This window comes from Rhinichthys klamathensis, unplaced genomic scaffold (assembly GCF_029890125.1).
Source record: "Rhinichthys klamathensis goyatoka isolate OS25496 unplaced genomic scaffold, OSU_Roscu_1.1 h1tg000303l_1, whole genome shotgun sequence".
NCBI classification, from domain to species: domain Eukaryota; kingdom Metazoa; phylum Chordata; class Actinopteri; order Cypriniformes; family Leuciscidae; genus Rhinichthys; species Rhinichthys klamathensis.
This window is the reverse complement of record NW_026606822.1, coordinates 1,746,500-1,769,994: the sequence shown is the minus strand read 5'-3', so window position 1 is coordinate 1,769,994 and position 23,495 is coordinate 1,746,500. Positions and strand designations below refer to the sequence as shown.

The following is a 23,495-nucleotide window of genomic DNA, read 5'->3' as shown; positions in this document are numbered from 1 at the left end:
CCTGAAAAAACGAAGTAGGCCCATGCTCAAAAACGGTCCGATGATGCCCAACCACCGGCTTGGTGTGTCCCTGGCTTTACAGACAATATGACTCTACAGCATCTGTATTTGTAGAGTCTACATGAAGATACTGTACCTTCTTTGGCAGGAAGTATACACCCAGTGGGTATTTGCTGGTGTTAGTCCACAGCTCAATCTGGGCAAGAACCTGGTTGGTGAACGAGTTGCTCATCACAAAGCTCGGATGGCCCATGGCACAGCCCAGGTTCACCAGACGCCCCTCAGCCAAAACAATGATGTGACGGCCACTTTTCATGCGGTAACGGTCAACCTGTATAAAAGAGGGGAGAATCAGTCAAAGTCCGATCAGGGCATTCAAAAGCAGGATTTTGGTGATGTCTGCAGGAAACAAGGCCAATAATGTGCATTTAGAAAGTAAATCGGGTTTTAAATTCATGTTTTTTGAATATTTAAAATCTTTTTACTATTTGAGCAAAGCATAATTTTAAATAGGGTTTCATGAATCGTTTTCCCATAAAAGATTTGATCATTTAATGTGACGATATCTCCAGTTCTGGTACCCAATGATAGCGTCTGCTTTAAAATGCTCCTGCGAGTGTTTGTGCTCTGAAGAGCGTCAAAGGTTTCTATTTACAACGTACGTGTCTTTGTAGCCAATCACAAACGTATCTGTTGAGCTTGTGAACATAATGGCCAATCAGATGTTTAAGTTCGTCAGAATCCGCTCAACAGCGCTCAGAACAGCAGAGTTTTCGTTCAGAATGAGTTCTGCACACTCGCGAATCCTTTCATTACAATCAACAAAGTATAAACATGATGACAATAAGAGATTCACTGCACAGTGTAGACTGATTCATCAAGAGCACAGCTTTGTGTACTTGTAATTGTCAGCTCCAGTGATTATAACAGCAGATTGAAACTTTGTTTTATGATCCATTCTGACAGGGATTTTTTTTTTTTCATGAATAAATAGTATAAGTTATTATAACAAACTGTTTCTTTGCATTTATTGTCAGTACTGGGCTCACAGTTCACATGGGTAGCGTACTTTGTACTGTGTGTGGATGGCAATGTTTGTCAGCCACCACCGAAGACCATTTTTAACCCAGGGAAAACCCGTTTACTTTTATTCAATATTAATAAATTCAATAAAAAAATATTTATTGAAAAGTAAAGAAAGATTTGGTCAAATTCCTGGTTAAAGAAAAACATTAACCACCAAACATATTTTAAGCAAGGCTTCATGTTGGAACAGCAAGACCTGGTTTCACAGACAGCAGGATTAGGCCTTAGTTTAATTAGGACATTTAAGTGGCTTTTATAAATGTGCCTTAGGAAAAAAATATCAAAATGCACATTACTGGTGTGCATCTTAAGACAAAACAATGTCACTGATATATTTTAAGATACACCAGTGCAAGTTGCTTTCAGTTAAAACAGCTCAAACATGTATTTTAGTCTGAGACTAGCCTTAAAGGGTTAGTTCACCCAAAAATGAAAATTCTGTCAGTAATTACTCACCCTCATGCCGGCCCAAAAGTTATGAAAAACATCGTTAAAATAGTCCGAGTGACTACAGTGGCTCAATCTTAAGTTTATCAAGCGACGAAAATACATTTTGTGCGCAAAAAAAAATAAAAAAAATAACGACTTTATTCAACTATTCATTTCCTTCTCTGTGGGCCTCGAGATTTCACGTAGTGAAACGACGCAAAGCTTCTAGGTTGCACGTCACACGTAGGCTCACTATTGGCCGACGCTGGTCATGTGTGTGACGTACAACCTAGAAGCTTTGCTTTTCTCGAGGCCCACAGAGAAGGAAATGAATAGTTGAATAAAGTCGTTATTTTTGTTTGTTTTTTTGCGCACAAAAAGTATTCTCGTCGCTTGATAAACTTAAGATTGAGCCACTGTAGTCACTCGGACTATTTTAACGATGTCTTTAATAACTTTTGGGCCGGCCAGTTTCGATCCCTTAAGAAGCCTATGGAGGAGTGATCCAGCTCTCAGATTTAATCAAAAATATCTTAATTTGTGTTCCGAAGATGAACGAAAGTCTTACGTTACTGGGTTGCAGGGACGTGCACAGACATTTTGAGGGGCAGGGGCTCAAGTGAAAAAAAGGGCACTTCTCATAATTACGTTTTTTTATTTATTTATTTATTTTTTACTTTTTTTAAACAAAAAAGTATATTAACACAACTGACTTTTTAAAAAATTTATTAAAAAAGTTAATTAATTGTATCTTCCTCAAACTCGCGCAATTGTTTCATTTTCAAAAGATCTCCTTAGTATTCGGGTTTATAGAGTTGCAAAGGAAACCATGCCACAATGTGCATGTTTTCTATGCTACTAGTTTCAATCAAGTATATATTTGATACACCTGATGGTGACATGGACTTAGTTTCACATTTGAGGGAGGACTGTACGTATCATCATTTTCATCAAATAAAACCTTCAAAATCCACATTTAGATGGAGTTTGTTTTAAACCTACTATCCTCCAACTGTTTGCATCTGTAGATTTCTTCTAAATTCACCCATTTAGATTTCTACATTTCAGGGGGAAAGACTCTTGATGTATGTAAGTCATTAACTTTAATAATAAGAATTTTAGGCCATAAAAAGTCATAAAAACGTCCGGATTTTTCATACAAGGTTATAAATTACATTTAGCCACGTCTTAAATTGATATGCTCATTCATTCATTATCGCGATATAATTTCTCGATAAAACGATATCAAGTTCGAGTCAATATCATCAATACTCGATATCAATATCGAGTCAATACTCAATATCAATATCGAGTTCGATAAATGTTCGATAATGTTTATGTGCCAAAAGCGGAACGAAACTCATTTGAACCGCACGCGCCTCACGGACTGTTTATCCGCTTGGCTCAGAGTCCAAACGGCAGCGCAGCGCGAGCTCACTAGAGCAGACGCGTTTACTCTGATCGGCGCTTCAGAACTCCTGACCTGATATTTAGATACACTATTCAATACATATATTTGTTTGACAGGGAAGTTGTGCGCAAACAGGAATATTATTTTTCAAAAAAAATAATAAAAAAAAACATCCCAGAAAAAAGGGCACTTTCTCTCCAGGAATAAAAAGGGCAGGTGCTCAAGCCCCTTTTGATGTCTATATGTGCACGTGCCTGCTGGGTTGGAACAACATGAGGGAGAGTAATAACTGACAGAATTTTCATTTTTGGGTGAACTATCCCTTTAAAGGGATTCTATGCAGTTTTTTTTAGCTTAACTGAACAGCTTCAGAGTTATTGAAATGGTTATATGACTTCTTTCGGGTTGAATGGTGGCCTTCTCGCCGCCCCACACTTGGCAAAAGTTCTGCCACTGGACCATTAAAGTTCATGGGGATAATTGTCGGATCTATTTATTTAATCACGTGAAAATTCTCACCACTATTAGATCTCATTAAACGACAAATTAAACAATGTACTATTGTATACTATGTAACACGTCACGCTCTGCGTGAGTGGTATTTACGACATTAACGTTAAATACAAGTTATCCACAGCGACTCTAGGGGTCACTGTTTGACAAAACGGGATTCCTGCCTGGTGTCCCTTTAAGCCTCGTCTTTGAAACCAGGGGCAAAATCTTTTACAAAAAACAAAACGCCAATTGATTTAAAGCGCAATAAATAACACTTATTTAATATTAATAATTGAATATAATTAAAGAAAAATTAGGTTAAATTCCTGGTTAAAACCAACAAAAACACCATGCATTACTGTTCCCCTAGTGCAGTCTTGAGTGGCAGCCACCAAATATTAATCCTGTACCTGAGGTTTGATGTTGATTTTCTCCGCTGCATGTTCATTGAGCCACTTCATGTCGATCTCACAGTCAAAGTGGCCTATGTTGCAGACGATGGAGTCATCCTTCATGTGCTCAAAGTGTCTGGGGGAAAAAAAATACACACATGAACACATGATGTTTATCTTTGTGATTCACTCAGTCAGGTAGTGTAAACAACATTTAGTCAAGGCCCCATTTCAAACACCTCGGCACAACATCAATAATATCAAAACAATACTCTAGAACGATGTAATACAATATCAAAACAATAGTCTAGCAATGTTTGCTTTGGCATTTTGAACAAACCACTGAACATAATATTAAACTTGACAAGTAAATTGTCCAGCACCATTTATTCTACATCCATGAATGATGCCTCAAATCAAACGCCTTTTTGAGAAGAGGATGGCGACTGCGTTTCTAGGCAATCAGACCGACGTAAGAATGTAGGTTCAAAATATTTCACCTCAATTGCATTTTACTTTCATAATCCATTCACCTGGATTGCATTTGCTTAACTGGTACCAGACAGACATTCGCAGATTGCCGGCCTTTAAACATGTCCCATCGCCTCCAAAAACTTCTAGAGAATCTAAGACACAGTTCTCACATCTGTTGATAATACCAAACAGCAGCTGTGCCTTACTGGCCCCTGAGCGTACTCATCCCTGCCATTTATCACAGAGGCCCACACCCCATCAGAACCACCGGTTCACCTCCACATTTAAACCTCAGATAAGCACAGAATAATACAGCACATGAATCTCAAGCACGCACTGCAAAGTGTAGCCAGATCTCACGCTGTGCGTGTTTGATTGCAGACCCGGGAGTCCTTTAACTGCACATGAATCTCCCTGCCCGTTACACACAGAAGCCCATTTCACCAGGTTTAAAGGATTCATCGTTGACTAACTTTCACGCTGTGCCGGTCTGGATGACATCCTTATTTGCAGTTGGCGTAGACTGTGAGAATTCAATAAAATTATTTAGCAAGATGTCCAATATATCAGGCTGTGTTTGTGTGCTGGAAATGCAAGACGTCTCTGCAGATTAAGCTTTGTGTGAAGCTGAATGTTTTTTTGCCATGAGAGTGCAATGTAAATAAATACAGTACCATTTAAAAGTTTGGGACTTTTTTGAAAGAAATTAAAACTTTAATTCAGCAAGGATGCATTAACTGATTAAAAGTGACAGTAAAAACAATAGAATGATATCAGAAATGTTTCTTGAGCAGCAAATCATTATATTAGAATGATTTCTGAAGGATCATGTGACACTGAAGACTGTAATGTAATGATGCTGAAAATTCAGCTTTGACATCACAGGAATAAACTACATTTTAAAATATATTCAAATAGAAAACAGTTATTTTAAATTTTATATATATTATTTCTCAATATTACCGTTTATACTATTTTTAGGGATGTAACGATTCACTCGCAACCGGTTGAAAATCGATAAAAATGTGTGACGATTCAAGTCGGTTGAAATGTTAAACGAATCGCGATACACGTTCTCTTACGAGAGGTTCTCTCGTATTGCGTAAACTAGCTTACGCTGCGGGAAAGATTCATCTTTGCTGAGAGTTTGAAGCCAAAAAATTATTTCATAATTTGTATCCATTGACAACGCAGTTCCTCTGCGGCAGACCTAGAGCAGGCTAGCTAGCAAGCTCATTGGTTCGCTCAGAGAGAACTGCTTAAGCCTATGGGAGAGCGGGGCTGAACCCGCTGCCAATGGGAAGCGCCTGCGCGCTCATTGCATCATGGCCCGCCAGAATGGGCGTGGCTATGGTGTATATAACAGTCTCTCCCAGGCTTATATGTTGATTCATTTCATCTTCAGCAAGCTACACGCTTCTGCTGTCCTGAGAAAAGCCGTCGCCGTCGAGAAGGCATCACTCTAGCGAGCTCCCGGACCCTGAAGAAGCCGGCTGTCTTCGCCACCTTCAGCCGCCCTGCAAGCTAGCGCCATCCAACGACTGTATCCTTCTTTTCTCTATATCTAAAAGAGCCGAGCGTCTTTTTAAAGATGTCTCGTTTTTCCTGCGGCTCTTGCCGCGCTCCTCTCGAGGACGGAGACCGCCATGTCATCTGCGCTCTCTGCCTGGGACTCGAGCACGCAGAACTCGCCCTCGCGGATGGAGGATGCGACTTCTGTGAGAGCCTGCCGTTGTCGTCCCTGCGGGCACGACTTCTGGCGGCAAAATCCGCTCCCGCGCCGCCTGCCTCTTCGCCGCGTAAAAAGAAACGCCGCTCCCAGAGGCCGCCGGAGCCCCCTGCGGAACCATGCGGGCCGCCGCCGCCGCTTCCCGCTTCCCGCTCTCCCTCCCCGCCCCAGCCGGACATACAGTTGCCGCCGAGTGGCCGCTCTGTCGCTTCCGATGACGCCGCGGAGGAGAAGGATTCCTGTTCACTGCTCGCGTCAGACAGTGAGGAATGGTCATCTCTCGGATCCACGAGAGAGTCGGCGGGGATCCGCGCCGGGATAGAGGAGGAACTAATGCGCCTCCTCTCACAGGCCGTCGAACGCCTCGGTCTCGAGCCTGATCATCAGAAGTCTGCCTAGCAAAGTTAAGAAAACGACGGTGCTCTCCCGCTGCGGCCGGACCGCCGTCAAAGCTTCGCCCTCTGCCAGTCCCCGTTGTTTCGCCGACTGCTGTAGTGTTGACCGCCACAAACAAGCCGGTGTCCCAGCCCGCTTGCGAGCGACAAAAAGCCGTTTTCACGGCTACCCAGAGAAATCTCAAAAAGAGAAAATATGCCAGTTGTGTAGAAAATGTGCCCACAATCATGTGTTCACCCATACACACAAGCATAACATATCCCGTGTCTCTCTCAGAGCCCCATCACATGAAACGGGCACAGCCCGCTCTAATATCAGAGAACATAAACACGCCCACGAGCTCATGCGCGTGTCCCCTCTCTGCTCGCTCTGTTTCACGGCCCATAGACTCCTCTCTGAGTGCAAATCCCGTTGCCACACACATTCAAAGCGCGCCCACACACTGTGTCCAGCCCGCTATGTGCAGCAATCAGGGCGATATAGCCATTCGGCCACTAGCCGCATGCTCCAAAGCGTGGGAAGCCATTCCAGGCATTTCCCCGTGGGTGCTAAGCATTATAAAGAACGGCTATCTGCTACAGTTTCGCCGCCGCCCGCCTCGTGCGCGCACTCGGCTCGAATCTACTGTCAGCCCGCTGGCCGCCGGCAAGCTCCGCTCAGAAATTGCGACGCTGTTGCAAAAGGGCGCCATAGAGAGAGTCCCACCATCTATGACCGAGTCGGGGTTTTACGGCCGTTATTTTCTGGTTCCCAAGAAAGACGGCGGCCTCAGACCGATTTTAGATCTCAGGTTTTTGAGCAAAGTGCTCATGAAGAGACCGTTCAAGATGCTCACTACCAGGAAAATCCTCGCGCAGGTGCGCCAGGGGGACTGGTTCATCTCTCTAGACCTGAAAGACGCCTATTTTCAGATCCAGATAAATCCCCGTCACAGGCCATTCTTACGTTTCGCCTTCGAGGGTCATGTTTATCAATACGCCGTTCTCCCGTTCGGCTTATCCCTGGCGCCCCGTACATTCACGAAGTGCATGGATACGGCGCTCGCCCCCCTGCGGAGCCAGGGGCTGCGCATATTGAATTATCTGGACGACTGGCTGATTTTGGCCCAATCACAGACGAAGCTTCTGTCGCACAGCGCAGTTCTCCTCGACCATCTGAAAACGCTGGGCCTCTCTGTCAACTGGACAAAGAGCTCCCTTCAACCCAGTCAATCGATTTCCTTTCTAGGAATAGATTTGAACTCGGTCACGATGACGGCTCGCCTGTCTACACAGCGCGCGCAGTGTTCAGCGACTGGCCGCCTCGTTTCAGATGGGCACCCGCACACCTCTGAAAACTTTTCAGAGGATGCTGGGTTACATGGCCTCAGCCTCCGCTGTGCTTCAGCTGGGCCTTCTGCACATGCGCCCGCTTCAGCTTTGGTTAAACAGCCGTGTACCCCACCGCGCGTGGAACACGGGCCGCCAGCTGATCAGAGTTACGCAGACATGTCTCACGGCGCTGCAGCCATGGACAGTAGCAGAATGGTTTCGGCAGGGCGTCACGATGGGGACCTTTTCCCGCCGAAAAGTCATCTCGACAGATGCATCCAACACGGGTTGGGGTGCAGTCTGCGAGAGCTCACCGGCCTTTGGCCATTGGTCGACACAGGAAAGCCCCTTACACATAAACTGTCTGGAAATGCTTGCGGTCGAGAACGCGCTCTCGCGCTTCCTCCCGCTCATTCGGGGACACCACGTCCTGATCCGTTCGGACAACATGGCTGTGGTCTCCTATCTCAACCGTCAGGGCGGTGTCAGATCCAGGAATCTCTTCCTACTGACACACCGCATTTTAGTTTGGTCTCAGAGCCGCCTGCTCTCGCTCAGAGCGACGCACGTGCCGGGCCATCTGAACGACGGTCCAGACATACTGTCCAGGAACCTCATCTCCTCAGGAGAATGGTCCCTGAACACACAAACGGTCCAAATACTGTGGCGGCTATTCGGCAGAGCAGAAGTGGACCTCTTCGCGTCAGAAGAGAACGCTCACTGCCCAATATTTTTTTCAAGGAGCTAGCCCAGGAATGGCCTCGCCGCCCGCTCTATGCATTCCCTCCGATCGCTCTGCTACCACAGGTAATTCAGAGGATCAGGGACACACGCCACTCGGTGCTCCTCATAGCTCCGCGTTGGGAGTCAGAACTGGGTTCCGGAGCTCACTCAGCTGTCACAGACAGCCCCGTGGCCCATCCCAGTCAGAGCAGATCTCCTCTCTCAAGCTCGCGGCACGATCTGGCACCCCCATCCACGGCGCTGGGCGCTACATGCATGGGTGATCAACGACTATTCGTCGATTTGCCAGAGGGAGTAAGAAACACTATCATACAGGCTAGAGCACCTTCCACGAGAAGGCTCTATGCGTCTAAATGGTCTGTGTTCTCAAGATGGTGCACCGACAAACATCTGGACCCACGGTCATGCGAGGTGCCGTCTTTGCTTGTTTTCCTTCAAGAGATGCTGGACAAGGGCAGGTCCCCCTCCACTCTCAAGGTTTACGTGGCAGCCGTCGCGGCGTTCTCTGAACCCCGACGCGCTCAGTCCCTGGGCAAAGACGAGTTAGTCATCTGCTTCCTCAGGGGAGCTAAGAGGATGAACCCTCCGCGCCCCCCTTCGGTTCCTATCTGGGATCTTTCTATAGTTCTCGAAGCTATGAAAGCACCCCCGTTCGAACCGCTCGAGTCTGTGGACCTAAAATACCTCTCGCTCAAAACCGTTTTTCTGACGGCTCTGTCCTCAGTAAAACGCGTGGGGGATCTTCACGCGCTCTCATCCAGCACCGCGTGTCTTGAGTTTGGACCGAATGATTCTGTTGTCATTCTCAAACCTAGGCATGGCTATGTCCCGAAGGCGATTGGTACCCCGTTCAGGGCTCAGATTATTTCCCTATCGGCTCTGCCTTCATCCGATAGTGAGCGCGACGCCAATCTCCTCTGCCCGGTGCGGGCTCTGAGATTGTACACTACGCGCGCTGCCGCATTCAGACGCGCTGAGCAGCTTTTCGTGTCGTTTGGGGGGCGCACCAAAGGTCTGGCCGCCTCTAAACAGACACTGTCTAGATGGATAGTAGACGCTATAGCCTCTGCTTACGCATCTAAATGCCTGCCATGCCCTCTGGGCATCAGGGCGCACTCCACTAGAGGCATGGCCTCATCGTGGGCATGGTCCTGTGGAATTTCCATTCATGACATTTGTGTGGCCGCGGGATGGGCCTCCCCGTCCACTTTTGTCAGATTTTACAACTTGGAAGTTCCCGCCTTGCAGGCAAAATTACTAGCTGTCTAACGACCAGCTCCCTAAGAAGCTGCATTACTGGGAGTCCCTCACACAACCGGTTCGCCCCTTGTGCTCTCCTTAGATGCTTATGTATACACTTCATGTGCCCGCTCTGCCGGCCTCATATCACATTCACTCCACGTTAAAAATCCCCCGGTATCACCCTGGGATTCATGAGTGGATTCATAGCGCGCACGGCGTTGACCAGGTGTTCCCGCAGCGTAAGCTAGCTTACGCAATACGAGAGAACCTCTCGTAAGAGAACGAATCGGTTACCTAACGTAACCTCGGTTCTCTCTAGAAGAGGGAACGCAATACTATTATAGTATTGCGTTCCCGGCCGTGCTTGCGCTACTAGCGTTTCGCTTCACGCTGAAATAAATCAACATATAAGCCTGGGAGAGACTGTTATATACACCATAGCCACGCCCATTCTGGCGGGCCATGATGCAATGAGCGCGCGGGCGCTTCTCATTGGCAGCGGGTTCAGCCCCGCTCTCCCATAGGCTTAAGCAGTTCTCTCTGAGCGAACCAATGAGCTGCTAGCTAGCCTGCTCTAGGTCTGCCGCAGAGGAACTGCGTTGTCAATGGATACAAATTATGAAATAATTTTTTGGCTTCAAACTCTCAGCAAAGATGAATCTTTCCCCAGCGTAAGCTAGCTTACGCAATACTCGTTCCCTCTTCTAGAGAGAACCGAGGTTACGTTAGGTAACCGATTCGTTTTAAACAGCAGGGGTGTTTACTGTAGCCTACTGTGAAGTTGTGAACCTCGCTTTACAGGCACAATAGCTGCGAGCACACACTGGCGTGAAGCTAGCGAGTGTTTCCACTTCATTCGTGGAACTTGATCTTGTGTGAGCCAAGCTCAACTTCCATAGGAATGAACTGAAAACGCTCGGTTTGCTCCGCTCGCGCCGCACCAGTGTGTGCCATGACTGGCGTGCACGCTCCGGTAGACGTAGATGTTGACGTTGACTCATTCAAATCGGAGGTCTGGGGGCATTTTGAAGTGAGAAGCACCAGTCACCTCCGTTTTCATGTAAAAGTCATTAATGCGACAATTGGGAGAGCCACGGAGATCACAAGGTGCATCAGTGTTATGTTGTTTTCGTCAACGATGACGAAAGGATTTCGTTGACGCACTTTTTTTATGACGATAACGCGACGATGACTAACGTTAGCTAAAAATGGCTCTAAGGTGACAAAAACATGACGAGACGTTTTCGTTGACAAGACGGAACGAAAATGACTAAGTCTGATTTCTGTCTATTTTCCGTGAAATCTGTCTGTTTTGAGCTATAAAAGTATCAGCAATGCTGCTGCTTCCTATCATTGTTTTGGGTACCCATGCCGCGCGCGCACCAGATTCCACACAACAACACACCTGCGGCTAGTCACTCACCACCACACATCTTCGGACCATGGCGGCGAAGCCAATAAACGGGCTTGGTGGTCGGAAACGACGAGATGATTTATGGACATACTTTCAGTTTCAGTATAATCCAGCGGTTCTCAAAGTGTGGGGCGCGCCCCACTGGCGTGACAGGTCTCCTCCAAAACGGGAGGAAATGTTCCATTTTATGCCTATTTATCTTTATTCGTTCATGGCGAGTCCGCATCGTCAAATTCATCTTTGGAGCGACACCGAAAACACCAGTTTATTAATAAACAATTAAATGTACCCTTGCTATTTTTTTTTTACACATTCATAATCATTAGCCTACTTTTGCCGGTTCTTTGTGGCAAGCTTTATGCGTGCGGTCGTGCGCTTGAGTGCGGCTATAAAGCTCAATATCCCGTATAGCCTATTTAAGTAATTAAATTAATAAAGGGGCGATTTGTCCACTAATGGCTCAAATGATCAACTACTAGTCAACTAGAATAAAAACTTTAGTCGGAGGCAGCTCTTATTTCACATATTCTCGAACCAGCAGGCCATTCTGTGTTGAGTGCGCGACCCAGGGCTGAATGAGCGAGCAGAGGAATATTCAGAAATGCGCTCTCCGCTCACATGCTCTGATCGGAACAAAGGAATATTAAAGTAATTAATCATTAGTTTATATCTTATACACTGCCCATACACTACCTATCATTTTAATCCCATATCAAACAGTATGTTATGTCTATTTTATCTATTAAAAAAAATATATCACGTTAAGTAGCCTAGGCTAAAGGCAGAGTGCTGTGTGCATTCTTCTTCCCTTTGCCACATCATATCTCTGTGAGATGGGCTTTTCAGCCGTTTCAGTTTCACTGAAAACAAAGTACAGATCTCAGCTGAACATTGAGCATGACTTTTGAGAAATTGTGCAATTCAAAACAGGCTCAGTGCAGCCACTAATGCAGGGATAAATAGACCTGTCTTGCCAAATGGATTTCTATTCTTTTCTTTACAGATTGCAAAGTGGCACTTTTATTTCTTTTCTATTTTTGAACTTGATACCAATTTTGACACAGCCGCATTTTATTTTCTCTATTTTTTAAAGACTTTTTTTTTTTTTTTACTAAAATTGACTAAAACTTGATTAAAACCTTTTTGTGTGTTCGGAGACTAAAACCTTTTTTTGTTTTCGTCGACTGCTTTCTGTACACCTAAAGACTTTGAAAAGATTTAGAAAATACTTTATAAGATTATCAGCTCACATCTAAAGACTTGGGTTCACAGTTAGTCCAAGACTAAAGATTTTACAAACACTGAATCTTGTAGTGACACTATTTACAGGACTACAACTAGATTATTTTAGCTTTTTATTCCCACCAAATTCCTCCCAGCATGCTCAGCAGTGATTTAACAAAAATGGAGAAGCAGCTACAGTTAGCTACTGTATCACATTATGTTGTATGATCCAAAATATTTCTGAAGGTAGGCCTACAGTGGTGGTGGTATATAAGATAAGATAGACCTTACATTCCCACAATGGGGAAATTCTCAGTGTTGCACCAGCACAGTGGATAGTAAAAAAAAAAAAATTTATAATAATAATGTAAACAATATATACAACAAATAAACAGTGCAGTGATGGCTGCTCAGTGCAGTGATGGTGTTCTGCAGGGGGTGGGAGTCACTGTCCAAATTATGTGATTATCATCATTAAATAATAATAAAAATAAAAATAAATTTAATTATCATTATTATTAAATTATATAAAGGCAACCATACAGTCATGTGAAAAAAATAGGACACCATGAAAGCCTGTCTATTTTTCAACATACGGACATGTAATAACAATTTTAACAATACTGAAAGACCCTAGCCTAGAAATCTAGACGCACCCTAGCGGCAGCAAAAATAATTTTGCAGCAAAGTGTGCATCTTGATGTAGGTCTGGCTTGCCAGGCTAGAAGGACCCAGTGATTTAACTAAACTATTTAAAAATAAGGAAGGCCTTTTTAAGACACTCTGTGAAATGTAATTTTAAAAGAATGCAATTTTTGAGGAATAAATTAGGACACCCCCCATATATTTCCCCCACACTGCTTATGAGTGTGGAAAAGGATTTAAAAAGATATCAAAGGACATTGACATCAGCCATTCCACCATTTTACCTCACTGAATTAATTTCAACAAAGGGGGGGTATCACTAGTTGTTAGGGGTCCTAATTTTTTCTTCCATTAAAATAGGCATTTTTATGCATATTTTTTGTTTGATGAGTAAAAAAAAATATTAATTTATATTGTTTAATTACAATAAATCACTTTCTTTTCCAGGAATGAGAAAACATCAAATTAGACATTTCTTAATAAAGAGTTGACTAATGGGATGACAAGCTCGACAGGGCGCTCCTCTTTATCCACGGTCCATTTTCGCCTACTTGGCGCTCGTTGTGTTTCCACGTCCGTCGACATGTTTCTTTGTTGTGACTGATGGCTTCCTGTTTCCTGTTTCCGTTTTTATGAGAACGATTTTATTGGTTGTTGATTGTTTTACGTCACTATGACTACGCTAGGACTTGCGATAATATCAAACATGTTTGATATGAAAGACTAGAGAAAGACTGGCATAAATCGGGTCGCCGACTGCAGATTATCACCTCACATTTAACAATCGAGACGACGTGAGCGTGCAGAGACTCCAGTAAGATTCCTAAAAACGGCCGGTCTTTAGTCTGGGACTGTGAAAATCCTTTGGTGTACGCCCGGCATAAAACTAAAAAGCATTTTCGTCCAAAAGACTAAGACTAAAACTAAAAGGGCTGCCAAAAACAACACTCAGGTGTTGTATTTATTTTACTATCTCTTTCTCTAAATGTGTTTTTTTTTTTACTCTTACTAGTGTAATGATACAAATTATGACAAAATTAGAATCTTGCCTTTATTACAATGTAAAACCCCTGTCAATCTGGTACTAATTTTACACAGTCTTTTACAGTGTGCGAAGGTAACAGCCTCTTGACCAAACAGACAGAAAGACCGAGTTGAAACAACCTTGAAGGGAATTTTTTTAATGTAGTTTTATTATTTGACAAATATATTTCAAATTAAAAAGAAATGTGCAGCATTTTGTCTGAGAAATTATAAAAGGGACACTTTTGTCTTAAATGTCATTTGTTAAAAAAATTGTGAGAAAATCGTATTGTGAAACCAGTATCGTGATTCGTATCGCATTGTGAGATGAGTGAATCGTTACATCCCTAACTATTTTTGATCAAATACTTGTTGAACATATGAGACTTCTTTAAAAAAAAAAAATCATACCGACTACAAACTTTTGAACGGTTGTGTAAATATTTGTAGGATGGTCAATAAGGGGGAAAAACCAACTCGACTTTATCCATCTAGAATTGATTGGATTATGAAAAGCAGGCATTTCAAACCAGAGTGGAGCCAGACCTACAGTAAAGGAGTGTTCACATAAACAGCTAATTGGCTATTAGCTAACATCCAACAGCCAGGGTGCCTAAGTGACATCAGAAGAAAAGGGAAGTCGTTTCAGGGTTATTACATAGACAATGTTTCCTTTGAAATAACATACGCAGGTGATTTGTCCACAATAAACCACCATTTTTGCAATACTGAGACAAACTAAGTCCACAGTATGTTGGACATTGATGTTGCTAGGTGCAATAAATTTGATTGGGTATGGGTAATAACCATTTTTTAAAGTCTATGGTAATAACCTGTTGTATAATGAATTCTTTTTTATTTATTATTGTAAAAAATCAAAAATGATCTCATCATTGGGCAAAAGGCTGCTGAAATTACAAGAACTGTTCTTTGTCATTTTAAGACGGATCAACTAGAAAATGTTTAGTGTCATTACGAAACTGTAATTGGAATCAGAAACAGCATTTTCTCAGTTCTCGAGGGGACACACATAATACAGAAATACTATACAGCACACATTCTAGCTGAACATCTGTTAGTTGGTGTACGTTTGATTAATGTTGTACAAACCTGCCAAGGAGGATGTCCTCACAGCCAGTGGTGGTCACAAAGATGTTTCCTTCTTTGCAGGCCTCATCCATGGTGGTCACCTCATAGCCTGCGTAACGAGAGCCGAATGGTTACAGCAACCTTTAAAATGCAGTTTTAATACATACATGGTTTAAAAATATAGTAGGTTCATGATGGGCTCCTTAGGTCTCTTACCAAATTCAAATAGATTAGATAGATAGATAGATGATAGATTTTGCATTGTATTTACGGAATCGCAAAAAGGGACTGACTATTTGCAATTCCAACTTAAGTTGTTCACCTTTCACTACATACTAAAAAAAATTAAATAATAAAAAGACTAAAACACAGATAAAATGTATTCTTATCACTCGAAGAAAGGTGTTTAAATAGGAAGAAAAGGAACACACAGACAGAAAAAAAATCCATACCCTCCATAGCTGCCTGCAGAGCGTTGATGGGATCGATTTCTGTGACAATGACTCTGGCGCCGAACCCTCGTAGAGCCTGAACGCAGCCCTTACCGACGTCACCGTACCCGGCCACCACTGCCACCTTACCGGCAATCATCACATCTGTGGCCCGCTTGATGCCGTCAATCAAAGACTCACGGCAGCCGTACAGGTTGTCAAACTTACTCTAAAGGGAGGGGGGGAAATAAGTCATTCCCAAATAACTGTCATAATATTATAACCATGCACAAAGTGCTTACGTTTGTGTGAACAAACAAAACATCAAATGACCACAGGGAATAACAGGATAAAACCATGCACTGTTATTATATCTTGGTTATAAAAGGTTACCTTAGTCACAGAGTCATTGACATTGATGGCAGTAACTTTAAGTTCTCCCTTCTTCAACATCTTGTAGAGGTTATGAACTCCTGTTGTGGTCTCCTCAGAGATGCCCTTGATTCCTGAGGGATTAACCAGGAAGAATTATTTCGTAAAAGTTAAAGGGGTCATATAATGGTACATGCACTTTTACAAGTTGATTGTACTGAAATGTGTGTTGGCAGTGCCTGTACACAACCATCATATAATGATAAAAATCCATCCAGTGTTTTTGTTTTAATCTCCTTATATGTTTTCCCCTGCCTCAAATCGAGCCGTTTGAGCCTGTGACATCACAAGCTCGCACGCCCCTCCCACGATTGTTGATTGACAGGAGCGTTTCAACACAGACCCGCCCTCGCTCATGAGGGAGCTGTCAATCATAGTCTGCGCGGACCGGCGCGGTCATTGTTGATATGCTGGAGCACTGTCTATGAGCAGAATGGCGTCTAAGCGATTGTGGTGTTCTGTTCTTGGGTGTAATAACGAACACAGTCATTTTAATGTTCCTAAATCCGAACCGCTGAAGACGCAGTGGCTGAGTTTGTTTTCGAAGGGAATATTCCCCACGAGCAACGTCAATGCTTTCATGTTTGCGCGAATCATTTCTCACACCAGACTGCTTTATAAACGAGGGTCAGTATAAAGCTGGATTTGCTAAGAAGCTGCTCATGAAAAAAGGATCGGTACCAGATATTCATGTTCCTGCTGAATCTCCAGAAGAACGGAAGTGAGTATAACATTTTATTAAACTTTATATTAATATATTAATCTTTGCAAACCGCTAGCTGCACGCTTCACAATGAATACGCATTCATTGTGAAGCGTGCAGCTAGCGATTTGCTAAGGTTTACACTCAGGGTACATTACGGCATGTTTTCTATGTATGACATTCTCAATATAATTCATAATCCCCCGTTTATACTGAACAACGCGTTATGGTTATTGTGTTATTGTGTTACAAACGGTGTACACACAAAACAGAGGGGCGGGGTGAGCAAAGCTCATTATCATTTAAAGGCATATGCACTGAAACGGCGTGCTGAAAACAGAGCTGTTTTTGACCAGGTAAAATAAGTGTTTTCTTACAATACTAATGAGAATTTTTAATTAAAGTATATTACAAACTTTTAATTTAGACCCTAAAGAATCATATTAGCTTGTACAAAAATGGCATTATATGACCCCTTTAAAGACCCAGAATATCAAACTAAGTGCATCTGTTTGGAAGGAATGTTGCAATAACTGGTTGGCCGATCAATTTTATTTTTGTGTAGGTTAGCTTGACCTTCACTGGTGTAACTGATGAGGCCGAATCAAATCCAAGACATTTCAGCCATCTACTTAACCCTCTGGGGTCGGCGGTCTCGCCGGCGATACCAGCTCACTTTTTTCCTTATCAGTGCAAAAGAGACTCAAAAATTACTCTGTTGATTTTGATCTTACATATAAGTGTTGTACATCATTCGATCCTGTTGAGTTTTTTTTTTTTTTTGTGGAACCTCATAATAAAAACAAAGTGTTGTGCTTTTCGCCTAATAAAGAAAAATAAACATGATGCGCGTTCTGCGTTCTCTCTGTCAGTGAAGTCCATTCTGAAACGCGTCCGAAAAATGAACTGTATATCTGCAAATACTCAGTCAAACAGTTATACAGGCACACAGGCATGAAGCCTGAATTATCTTCTTTTAAATGAAGTAGAGATGATAGTCGTTCTCGTCTCAGCTCATTAAAGTTAATTTGACCACGCCCACGGAGCGCGCGCTCTATTCAAACACAAATGCTCTGAGGCGATCCATGCCCACATCAGCTGGATAACCCACCGAAAGAGACTCAGATTTACGACGCTGTGAGGAATAATACTATCTTAATAATAATCCTGGAAAAAATTACCTCAGAAGTAGGCTACAGGTAGTTTCATTTGGAGGAGCAACGGATCCAGCCGAGGAATAGGTACATTCTTTATTTTCAAGTGCTTTGTGCTAATCGCGATATGGAATAGTGTCTGTAAACAAAAAGACTGTTTGAATCGCGTTTTTGTGTGTGAATGAATGAACAGCTTTTACCTAACTATATTCCAATACTGAGATGAGTAAAAATCGACTGAAATATGTTGAAATAAAATATTTTTGTATAAGCAACGTATTAAACTGCAAATTAACATTTATATGTCCTAATCATAAAAACGATGTTACATATGAAAGACAAGATGTCGTTTTTACTGTAAAATACTGCCACATCAAATAAGCTTGTTTGCTAAGATGTTATTATAGTGTTTGTTCGATTGTAGGCTATATTCAAACTAATTAATCCGCAACTGTGAAATATGTATGATAAAATGTATACTTTAGTATATACAAAGAAAGATTACATTTGAAATATAGTTAAAATTTTAATTGTTGTTGTAATTGTAACCTTTTTATTAAAATAGCAAAAATATATGTAGGCTACATATAAATAAATCTTAGGTAAATCTTAAAAGCTCAATATAAGCCTCCTCTTTAAATTATTTGTATTGTGTTTTATTAGTGACACATTTGGGATATATTCCCAAACTGTAACTGTAAATTTCTGTATAACTGTAAAAAAAAACTTCTGTATATTCTGTAAAAACAGTATGATAATTAACTGCACAATTACTAGAAATTTTTACATTTGATATTATACAATTTGCAAGCACAATTTGAAAAATAAATAAATAATTGGAACTGTGAACCAATTTTGTATTATATATATATATATTGTCATTCTTGTGGCTCAGTGACACACCTGAATGAAAGGGTCATTAGTATGCAGCCCCATTATGCGCTCATTATGCGGGGCCATTGTCTTCTCAGGTGTGAATCACAGCAGGTCACACCCCTGCGCATATTGCCTTTCCAAACAAAAAGTGTCATTTTTAAATTTAAACCAATCTATTGTTTAATGTTAATGATAAGGCAGGATGATTTTCAGATCATTTTGAAGAAAAAACTCTAGGCGACAACATCCATTAGTCAAAAGTCTTGTGGACACATATTTAGTATGTGTTTTGTGGCCTTATTTCAGAAACTTTAAGTTTTAGTTTTTTCAATAACCACGCATAAACAATATTCTCTCAAAAATACAAAAATGTACATACATGTTGCTCACACATTATGGTAGCCCTGTGTGTGCTAAATAGAGTGTAATTACACCTTTGCCAGTAATATGTTTATAAGCAACTGAAAAAAGCACAAATGTCAGAGTATGTCGAAACATCTCAAGGACCCCAAAAACACCTTGGACCCCAGAGGGTTAAGGAAAGATAAGTGACTGTCACAAACCCTTCTGACAACTTTATAGCCTCAGTGGAAAATGTACTATAGCTCAGAAACCAAAAGTATTATCATAACTCTATATGTGGAAGCATTTCGGGCATGAAGCCAGCCGAAACGAAAATACGAGGAGCAAAATCACCGCAGGTCTTCATTTTATTTTGTGCCATTTCACAGAGAGACTGGCTGAGATTCAAGTATGTTTGATGCTGAGAGAGACACCATGACCTGTGCTGTTTCCTGTACATATGCAATGGAAAACATTATCATGAATTAACATACTGTTATCGTTAACGTTATGTTATTGTTACTGTTAACTATAAAACAGATTATTCTGAATTCTGATTGGTCAATACAGAATTCCAGACATGCTAAAATTAGTCTTAGATTAGTGATATACCTTTTTTTTTCACAAAGGCTACATTTGACCAAAAATACAGTAAAACAGTAATATTGTGAAATATCATTACAATTTAAAACAACTTTTCTATTTTAAAATGCAATTTATTCCTGTGATACAAAGCTGAATTTTCAGCATCATTACTTTATTTTCACATGATCATTCAGAAATCGTTCTAATATGCCGATTTGCAGCTTAAGAAACATTTATCATTTTGCGATTTTACGGCGGTTGACATCCAGCTTAACATTATTACTATTATCAATGTTGAAAACAGTTGTGCTGCTTAATATTTTTGTGGAAACCGTGATATTTTTTTTTTTACAAGATTCTTTGATGAATAGAACGTTTAATAAACAGCAACATTATAAAATATCTTTTTAAACAGACCCTTGTTTGACAGAGGAATGCAACATTTGGCATGAGTTTTATATATCCAATGCTATTATTCACAGTTCACTAACTGGGGGAATCAAAGAGTGACCTACTTTAAAAAAAAAAAGCAGTTTAAAAGAATTAGGTTAACAGTTCACTGGCCTCTACCTAGAATCAGAGAGCTGACCTTTGTGTTACCAGCCCAGATGCTTAACCCTACTAAAGGGAAGAGGTCAAATAGAGTAGCCTCATAAATTTGACATTTATAGAGTAAAACTAACACCACATCACCTCCACACTCTATCAATAAAACAAGAGTCTGCTCGGAACTTCCCCTTTCCTAAGTATCGTAATGCTTTTCAATTTTCCAGGAATGCTAATATTATAAGGTTTATATTTGTGACTGCTCCTATTGAAGGTTTCTTTCTTTGCTAGGTCAAGAAAGGAATGGCTTGATCGTGGATTAGCCTGCCATCTAGTGGCCATAAAACAGCAGTACAGTGCAACTGTGACGGGCATCAGTAGCCCAGAAATACTGTTATTTCTAGCAATGGAAATCCAGACAATGGAGTAATGAAGTACTATACGAGTAGTCTAAATGACTCTTTCCTGCCTGTTCAAGATGAGTAGACACACGTGATGAGTACAGATGAACAGATGACAGAACAGAAAGCAGCCAATATTATATACCTGCAAGCAGTTTGGGGTATTTCTGGTGCACCATGTTGGTCAAGTCTCCACCGTCGTCCAGGATCATGTTAAGAGGCTGACCGTCCTTGAAGTAGATTGTCTGCTCTATGCACCACACATACTCTTCATCAGTCATACCCTTCCAGGCATACACTACAACAAAGCACAAAACACACACATTAGATGACAAGATACGCATCAAAATTGTGTCCCTGACTGCTACAAATAAGAACTGGTCACTGGGTTTGCTAAGTTTGTGCTCGAGTGCACCTGCATATTTAATCTTATTCTCAAAGTAACATCCAATTTTAAGTTTTCCTGCCACAAACAAATAAATGATTTGCCATTTTATAGGAACAAATGTAGTGCATGTGAAAGAGGTTTTACTGTCCAACTGGTTCTTTTCCAGTATAAGGTGCAAAGTGGAGAGAATGCTGTTAGTAGCTGTAAATCTGCTCATTTCAGAAGCACAACAAGCTCTAAATATGTTTGACATTTTTAATGTGGCATTATTTTCTAGCTGGTACAACAATTAGTTGAGAATGCAGCTACATAAGCGAAGGATGCACCTACTGTCATCACTGTAAATGAGACTGACTGTTCACACGAAATGCTAAACCATCAATTTTCAAATGGTTTAAATGCAAAAGATGCGTGCAAAGTCAGTGAGTCACCCAATCAAAAAAGTGGCATCATGATTCTCTTACATGTCACTCAAAAGTTTGGAGTAATATACATTTTTTTTTAAAGATTGTTACTTTTATTCAGCAAGGATGCATTAAATTGATGAAAAGTGACAACAACAGAGATTTATAATGACATTTCTACTTCAAATAAATGCTGTTCCTTTGAACGCTCAATTCAAAGTATCCTTAAAAAAAAAAAAAACATTATGGTTTTCACAAAACTAACAGCACAACTGAATTTAACATGGATAATAATCAGAAATTAGCTCTAGATCAGCATATTAGAATAATTTCTGAAGGATCATGTGACTGAAGACTGGAGGAATGATGCGGAAAATTCAGCTTTGCGTCACAGGAATAAATTACATTTTAAAATATATTCAAATAGAACACATTTATTTTAAGTTGTAATAATATTTCGCAATGAGACTCTTTTTACTGTATTTTTGATCAAATAAATCCAGCCTTGGTGAGCATGAGAGACTTTTATACTAAAAAACATTCATAACCCCATACTTTTGAACAGTAGTTCACCCCTACGGTCACTCGAATATCAGATTAAGTACTGTGCTGTTTTGGTTATATCAAGATATTTGAATGTTTTTTGGCAATCAAATTTACTCTGACAGTAAGCATGTCAGAATTAGTGTTGATGCAACCACCTCAGTTCTCACGGTTTAAGATATTTCTCTGATTGAATGACCTGCAATTTAGTTTTAAAAAGACAAAAATGCATGCAATTGCTGCTCAAAGGTCTTAACTAGTATTAATCTGCTCTGTTCCACAACTAGTGAGCTAGTCAGCAGCATTTTAATGCATCAGTCAAGCTGCTGACACAAAAGGTTGTCAGCGTAATTATACTGCCTACTAAAATACCTTCTTAAGGCCTGCTTTTAGGCTTATCCTTTGTGGAGAAGGCAATCTAGTAATGCACTGTGATCAGTGAAAAAAAATCCATCCAAGATAGCAGACAAACAGAGAAATGTTGATGGATATTTAGAATTAATTTTATACTGAAAAGTACTGCAAAGACTATTACACCCAATATGCATGTGTTTTTATTATAATATAATGCATGTGCATTTTTATGCTTATTGGATTATTTAAGCTACTGCCTAAAAAAAGACTCAAGAGCTGGAAACTGGAAAAGCATGGGATAAAATCCGTTTGATGTTGTTAGACAGATATTGTGCAATCTTTTTAAAAACGTTTTGCCATCTTTCACCCTAAAAATCATTCGTTTTGAATCCCTTTGAAGGTTTCAGTGCTTAAAAATGCTTGGGAAAAGTCTTTTGTGGACTGAAAGCTGTAATGATGAAGTTGATAAAGCTGTCTTTGCCTGCCCACTCTTGCATGTTAGTCCTTCAACAATGTTGAGTGAAATCTAATGATTAAACTTATTTGTGCTGATTCTAGGTTTTACTCTGCTATGGTTATGTCTCTAAACCCTGCGTTCCTCTTATCTACATTAGATTGCGCAGCTTTAGAGCAAACAGTCGGCAGGATTACGCCAGAGCCGTGGTTATGGAACAGGCCGACAGTGCAGCACATCAACAACACCTGTTACCTGGAACGCCAGTTTTGGCAATGGCTGACGCTGCGTGATCCTGGGTCGAGAAGATGTTACAGCTGGACCACTGGACCTGCAGCAGACAGACATCAAGGAGAAGGAATCAGATCATGTGACTTATATAGACTTTATACATTGTTCCATAACTTTTTTTGTTGATAAAGTAAAGCCTTGGGCTGGGAAATTCCAGTTTGACGAAGGAAATAAGGGATAAAAAGAGGGATTCATTTCAGTCAGAATGCATCTAGGAGTATGAAAAATGGGTGAAGAAACTGTACTGTCCCTATCCAAAACAAAGTACTATGGCAATGTGATTGAATCATATAGTAATAATATGAAACAACTTATTTATATACCATAGAATTTACATTTCAAAGAATAGCATAGTACACAGGGTCGGTAAAATTATTTTAAAAAAATTAAGAAGTCTTATGCTTACCAAGGCGGCATCTTTTTATTCAAAAATACAGTAAAAATAGTAATATTGTGAAATATTATTACAATTTAAAATAACTTTTTTA

The 23,495-nt window shown here is 41.1% G+C and overlaps 1 protein-coding gene across 1 annotated transcript in view; it reads right to left on the bottom strand.

The window, feature by feature from the left end:
* Positions 1-23,495, bottom strand: part of ahcy (adenosylhomocysteinase) — a 28,310-nt gene that overhangs the window by 1,542 nt on the left and 3,273 nt on the right. The window contains exons 3-9 of the mRNA XM_056270479.1: positions 22,972-23,047; positions 20,719-20,871; positions 15,928-16,040; positions 15,556-15,763; positions 15,125-15,212; positions 3,832-3,949; positions 137-331 (exon numbers count right to left, since the gene is read on the bottom strand). Of these exons, the coding sequence (XP_056126454.1) occupies positions 137-331; positions 3,832-3,949; positions 15,125-15,212; positions 15,556-15,763; positions 15,928-16,040; positions 20,719-20,871; positions 22,972-23,047 (951 nt within the window). The remainder of the gene's footprint in view (positions 1-136; positions 332-3,831; positions 3,950-15,124; positions 15,213-15,555; positions 15,764-15,927; positions 16,041-20,718; positions 20,872-22,971; positions 23,048-23,495) is intronic.